Below are 7,187 nucleotides of genomic sequence, written 5' to 3' on the forward strand. Positions count from 1 at the left end.
TTTTTGATTCCGTTTGGGGTGTTGGTTAAGAATAAGGGAGAAGACTCAGAAGAGAAGCTTTTGTTAACAGAGAAGAAGGAAGCTTTGAAATGTAGAGCCTTATTATATGCGGGTCCAGGAGAACCGGGCCCAAAAGGCCCAAACACCTGATCGTTTTTCCTTCTGCCTCCCTCCGGCGTGTCATGCTTTGTTTGACACGTTGTAATATGATGCGAGTAAAGTCATATACGAAGGTGGTGTTCGGTAACGTTTTCATACTTGTATTTTTATTTTTAGAAATGAAAATGTGTTCAGTGAGACATTTTTTAAAAACGGTGAAAATGAAAAATCGAAAACATCAATTTGAGGTTTTCACTTTTATCAAATTGAGAGATGGAGACGAGAAAGTTTGAGGAAGAAGAAGTATAATACTACATGAAGTATGAAAGGGCAAAAATATCCTTCAAATTTTGTCAACTAAGAGTCGACTTACGGAACAAATGACTCTATATACCTAAATTCGGTCAAGTTGTGAATTTGAGATACCATTGTGATGTTTTCAAAACTTGGGATACCAAAGTTTATAAGGAACAAAAGTTGAAACACTATTTGGACGAATTTCCCTTAAATTTAACATCCTACATATTTTCAATAACAATTAAGTACATCTGTCTTTGTTTGCTTTTACGAACTTACCTCAAGGTCACAGTTTTCTGAGTAGTTTGACTACATGGTCTTCATTATAACATTTGAAACTTATTCAGGGTTTTGATTTTCTAGGTCCAGAGATTTGATGTTCTTTCTGGTTTTCATAGTATGCTAGAAACTCACTTTCTCTAGTCATATAAAATGGTTGATTTTTGGGCTATACTGCTTCATTCATCTATTTCTCATTGAGACTTGTTTCGTGAACTATAATGAGCTGTTGTTTGAGATTCTAAAGGTCTATCAAAGTTGATAAAGAACGTCAAGATACTTTAAATATCTAATTTTCTTGTTAAAGGTTCTATTTTTGAAGCTTTGCAAACATTTCTAAACCCCATATATAACGGTGCTAAATTATAGAGATGCACTTTCTGACTGAATTAGTAATGACATTTACAATATACTATTTATGAGTCAGGAGCTTACACTGTTCCTACACTGTTCATCAGGGAATAACCACTCACATTCAGCCACCTACATTCATTCGGTAAAAGACTGATGTGCCCTCGGTGCCTAAGGGCGGCTGAAATGGATCAGGGTTCTCTGTTTGGATTTAAGTTTCTTGGATGTCTCATAGTCATTAGATGGAGTAAGGATGACATGTTGGTCTTAAATTGTACTTAATCTAATGGTTAGAAGTCATCCAAGCAACATAAATCCAAGTAGAGAAACCAAATTTGGCTGAAATACGTTTTTGTCCTCATGTTCCTATAACCGCCACGCGTCAAATTATTCTTCTTTCACTCGATCTTCACCGTTGCTCCTGAAGCTTCCATCGCAAAATCTGGGTAGTGGTAGAATTTTGATATTCATCACTCCTGCTTCTAGAAAATACCAACAGAATCTTCAGTTTCAAAAACCACCTATACTGCTGTAGAGATCTTTGCGAAAGCAGTTCTCAGTCGGAAGCTAGATTACTTGGATCAGGAAATTAAACTTTTTTTCATCTGTGTATCTATAAAGTATTGACCTAATTTCAATCTCAGGGAAATCATCTATGCTAAACTAATTCAATTTCTTTGTTATTGTTATGTATTACATTCATGTTGTTTTGTTTGAGGTTTTGAATAATCGGGTCAGATCAACAGCGAGAGATTAGAGTCTGGGTTGTTCTCCATGAAATTGTGAAGGTAATTTTTTTTCCCCTTTTGGTTCAATAAAATGGAAATTGGGTTTCACACATCATGGAACATATTTAGAGGTTGAACAGTCTTAATTATAACCCCTCCTACCCCTCCGTCAACACGTACCAGCAACCCACTTTCGTAGATGCCAACATAAACTTCATATACGTGTATAGCTCCCAAACCAAATCCAAATATAAAAATCAACCTACTTACACATGTCGATATCATATCAGAACCGCTTCTTTCAATTATCATTTGGGAACACGGATTTAATCGACTGCACACCAGCAAAGAGCAAAGACAATGCGTTGCCATATGGTCTTCCATTTAATTGTCACCATCTCCACCTACCTCTATATATCAAAACTTGGAGTTAAACGAAATTGTATAGTACAGTGGTCTGCATTTCTTTTCATGTTTCTCTGAAGATTTTATGATACTGTAAAGAAAAATCCTCATATTAATCATCTTTGTAACAGATGCTAGAAAATTCAACCACTTGAAGAATGAGTTTCCAAATGATGCGTTAACTAAACTATATTATCATCATCAATATCTCACTCCATCGTCGCTAACCTAATCAACCGCGCCTGGTGCACCAGACGAGGGCACAAATTCTAGTATTTAGCTATAAGACAAATAAGTATATATACATACAGTGCAAGCGCGGGTACAAATTCTAATATTTAGCTATAAGACAAATAAGTATATATACATACAATGACAATTAAGTATATATACATTTAGTGACACTTAGTGACATTCAGTGACACCCTGACCTTAAATATATGTGTAGTCTTAACCATGAATAGAGCTTTAGAATTTAATTTCACTAGCCTTCTACCTATGCATCTGCATGTGGGTTTATAAAATGAGAGAAGTTTAACTTAAATTGCTCCAATTAAAATGGAATGAGTCTGATTATCTTAGTTTTTAGATAACTGCTCTACCAAAGTAGGAACAAACCGTTTTTTTTTCTCTTTAAATTCTAGTGGTGTTTTACGGTTATGCCTATAGTAACTTATTTTTATTTTGTTTGAGAATTTTCTGTTACCTTGGTTTTTTAAATAATTCAAAAAAAGGCTTCACGCCAAATGGAGCGTCTCGCTTTCTAATAGTAGAGATATACGCATTCAATGATAATTAAGTATTTATGTCTCTTTGTTTTTAAAAACTTACTTTAAGGTCACATGTTATCTAGCTAGCTGGACTACATAATTTTAATTATGACATATAAAACTTATTTGAAGATTATTTGATTCTTTACAAACGTTCGTATTGAAAAACTACATGAAAGCTATGTTGCACGGACACGGACACTGACATGACAACACAACACTGAGCGACACGTCGACACGACAAATCCAAAAAATCTGAAATCCGATACATCGACACATTAGAGCGTGTGTGTCGTGTCAGATACTCCAACACTATGTCCTCAGAAGTGTCTGTGCAACATAACATGAAAGCATAAAGAACATCTAAATTTAAAAGTTTCGAAATAAACAATCAAACTCATAGTTTAGAAAAATGAACATCAAACCGGAAACTTAACGGGAACAGTCAGAATCGCCGGGCACGGCCACCAGCTCAAACCTCCCCAATTTGTCCACAAGACGGGAAAAAAAAAAAAAAAAAAAACTAAAAACCCTAGCCCATCTAAACCCACCTCAAAACGCACGAAATTTCAAAACCCAAAACCTCCACTACCTCCCATGGCAAATCGACGGTGCCTCCAGCTCCTGACCCGCCGCGTCTCCGCCCTGTTCTCAGCCAACCCTCCACTCCACACCCTCTCCACCCCACCTCCCCTCTCTACCCATGAACCTCTCAAAGCCCTCGTCTCCAAATCCCCACTCATTTTCAGCCCCAATTGGTCCGCCCCGACCCGCCATTTCTCGTCGGACCGAAACGACGGCGTAGACGACAGCGAAGATGACGACGACGATGACGATGAAGATGATGACATTGGGTATAGCAGTGACGATGGGAGCTTATCGAAAGGCGGTGGTTCGAAACGAGAGTACACGCCGGAGGAGATGGCGGCGGAGGCGGCGGGTATTGGGTACAAAGTGGTGGGCCCGCTTGAGACGACTGATGGGGTTTTCAAGCCCTATGAGCCCGTTTTCGCTGTGATTCAGGTTCGGATCTTATGTTTTGGTTGATGCATCTTTTGCTGTTTTATGTAATGTGGGATTGTGATTCAGTTCTTTGTTGTAGATTGGTTCGCATCAGTTCAAAGTTAGTAATGGGGACTCCATTTTCACTGAAAGATTGAAGTTTTGCGAGGTGAATGATAAGGTATGTGCATTTTAGCATGGTGTGTTTAACTGCTGTGAGAATATTGATTGGTATATGGGTAAAGTGTGTGCATTTTACTGAAAAGAAATGGATAGCCGGTGCTTCGAGGTCCTCAGAAATCGAACTAGAATATGCATTTTGATGTAATGTAGAGGAAGTGAGCAAATTAGCTTTTTAGTTACTGCTGTTTGTTATTCATCGTTGTGGTGTCCTGTAGTATTTCCATCTGTATCAGTGCAATGCTAGTACTGTATAGTCAAGATTGGAGTTAGTATATGTTGTGGTTTTGTTTATAGTCAGATTGAAACTTCTCTTACTCTATTTTACTTTTGTGGGAGTCCAGCAAAGTTTGTTAGCTTTACACTCAGAGGGTTAAGTGTTAATCTGGCTGTATTGGATGCTTTGTTATGCACTTAGAGGTGTGGACTTGGAGTTACTTTTTGAGTGTTACTACGTTTTATTCATTCGTTTGTTTCTGCCATGTATCTCACATTCATTCGGCATTCTCCAAACTAGATGGTAGGAGTGAATTTGTGATTTTCAAGTTTATGAGCTCATGCACAGGCTTTAAAGTAGCTCACTAATTGGAAGAAAGGGCCTATGCTATAAGATTTTCTTATATTGATCTATAAAATTTATTTAGAAAAAGAGATTGGAAGATGCTGTGTGTAGAGTGTGATATGCATGAAAGCAATTTATGTTACAGCTCATGTGATGTCTGTTTAGCTAAATGAATAAACAACCTCATTAGTTTTTTTTTTTTTTCTTTTTGGGAGTTTGACAAGAAAATGTTGCCATTATGTCAGATTATTTGAGATCTGATTATTGCATTGCAGTTTGCTGGTAGAAGATCTCATTTAATGGCATGGGAATTAAGCTTCTTCATTTTAAACTTTACATGTATACTTAGTTTTGGTGCTTGGTTTGCTTGTCTATTGCAGTTGATATTGAACAAAGTTCTCTTGGTGGGCACAAGTAGTCAGACAATGATCGGAAGGCCAATAGTTCCAGATGCAACAGTTCATGCAGTTGTTGAAGAGCATGTAAGTGTGCCTCTTTTTCTAACTCTTACTCGTCGTGTGTGTGTGAGTAATACTAACTGCATTTTTCATACTAACAAATTGGATTAGTGAAGAGGAGGGTTCTGTGGCCAACTTTGGAGTAGAATATTTAGTTAATTCCTTAGTAGTCTTTCTATGAAGCTCAGGAAGAATCTTATGGAATCTAGCTTTAAATATGGATGAAATATCATGTGATTCCATCTCAAATATTATCTATGTGACTAATGCTTGATTAATTGAAGATATTGACTGGCACTAGATTATAGATTTGTAACTCATTGTTAAGTATCTTTTTATTCTTTGTTCCCTACAAATTTGGAAATTATATCATCAATTATTCCTTTTAAACGCAGGCATTAGATGCAAAGGTTCTTATTTTTAAGAAAAAGAGGAGAAAGAATTACCGTCGGACCAAAGGTCATCGCCAGGTATGTTCAAAAATCTCTTGTCTAAACACAGTTGTAATTTGTTTGTCTGGGTACATTGATATTAAGTATTCTTGGAATTCTTTTGCAGGAATTAACCAAGTTGAGGATCATTGATATTCAAGGGATTCAGAAGCCAGAACCTGTAGTCACCGAAAAACCTTCAAAGACACATGGTAAGAAGCCAGAAAAGGTTGCAGTTGCTGCATAGGAGAAATGTTCCCTATGGTTGTTTATTGGTAATAATGGCACTCAATCATGGTCTTCTTGTGCCTTATAGTGAGCATGATAAGATTCCTGAATTTCTTCAGGTACATTTTGGGATGTCATATGAAATAGAAAGTTTAAGATGGAACCAGATAGATGTAGGATTTTGCCCATTTGTATTTTATGTAGTTTGTAATGCAAACTATGAAACATTGAGCTAGATAATATCATTGTCCTGAGGAATCTTTTTGTTATGCTTTTGATGCTCGAGTTTTGCTGGTCTCATGCAAGCGCATTTTTATTTCAGTGAAATGCTTTTGTCTCCAAATGATTTGCAATTCCTATTTGATCGAGAGTTATAAGATTCAAGTTGCATCTGTTTATCATATCTAATAGATCAAACTCAAACTTATTGTGCCGGATTAGGCTCTTTGCTTAAGCATAGTCGGAGACAGGATCAGTGGATATCTTATACAGGACCCATTGAGCTTTTTCTTTCGCCTTCAACTTGTATGTGAAACATGAAACATTGTGAAACCCATTTGGGTGGGGAGAGCATGCATGAACCTTATGTCCACCACAAAGAAGTTCTCTTTACAAGGTCGTGAGGTTTAGACTTGGGAAGCTGAGGAACGGGGATGAACATAAGGGGGTCAACTGGTGCGCAACTGGTACAGGTATACTTTGGGTGTTGGAATGAATATCACTTTTTGTGATTATGTGATTTGTTTTGGTCTACCTGCAGATCTTAGAAAGTGGTTCCAATTTGGATCTTCCACTCACCTGCATGAAATAGACCTGGAAGGCCGGAAGCTGTGGAGGAACCTGTTAGTCTCAGGAACTTACATTGTCGACTCTATGACGATCACTTGCCTCCAAAGCTAAGTTATCAAGAGGATACAAGAAGCTTAACTATGAGAGATATTATTTGACACTATCACAACCAAAATATTAGAGGATACAATCTAGATTAATATGAGATACCATGATAGAATATATCATAAGTGGGAAATTAGAGAGGATCCTAAGTATAGTATTGCAGTGTTTCAAGATTAATTAGGTAAATTGAGTTCAGTGAAATAAACAACCTCTTGATGTGAAACTTGAAACCAATATAAGAAAGGTTTTGAAGTTTTAAGCTATAGTCTCTATCTTTGGACAAGGCTGGGCAAAGTCTTCATCATTCCTTATCAACCACAGTAAGTCATCCATTCCCCACGGCCACAGTTATTCATAATAATGGTGTGAAGGGACCTAAAGGAACTATCTGTTTGGTTGACCCAATACTTGATTAGGATGAGACCTTTTCCTTTTGGCCATAATAATCTCCTATGCATGTTAGGTATGCTATACAAGCCTGTTTAAGCCTCTCTCTCTCTCTC

The 7,187-nt window shown here is 37.2% G+C and overlaps 1 protein-coding gene across 1 annotated transcript; it reads left to right on the plus strand.

Moving 5' to 3' along the window:
- The first annotated feature begins 3,402 nt into the window (after window positions 1-3,402).
- Window positions 3,403-6,046, plus strand: LOC101294248 (50S ribosomal protein L21, mitochondrial-like). Its single transcript, XM_004293971.1, has 5 exons — window positions 3,403-3,952; window positions 4,032-4,112; window positions 5,054-5,155; window positions 5,527-5,601; window positions 5,690-6,046. The coding sequence occupies exons 1-5, from the start codon at window positions 3,527-3,529 to the stop codon at window positions 5,807-5,809; spliced, it is 804 nt and encodes a 267-aa protein (XP_004294019.1). The 5' UTR covers window positions 3,403-3,526; the 3' UTR covers window positions 5,810-6,046.
- The last annotated feature ends 1,141 nt before the right edge of the window (window positions 6,047-7,187 follow it).

This window comes from Fragaria vesca, linkage group LG3, assembly GCF_000184155.1.
Source record: "Fragaria vesca subsp. vesca linkage group LG3, FraVesHawaii_1.0, whole genome shotgun sequence".
Taxonomy (NCBI): domain Eukaryota; kingdom Viridiplantae; phylum Streptophyta; class Magnoliopsida; order Rosales; family Rosaceae; genus Fragaria; species Fragaria vesca.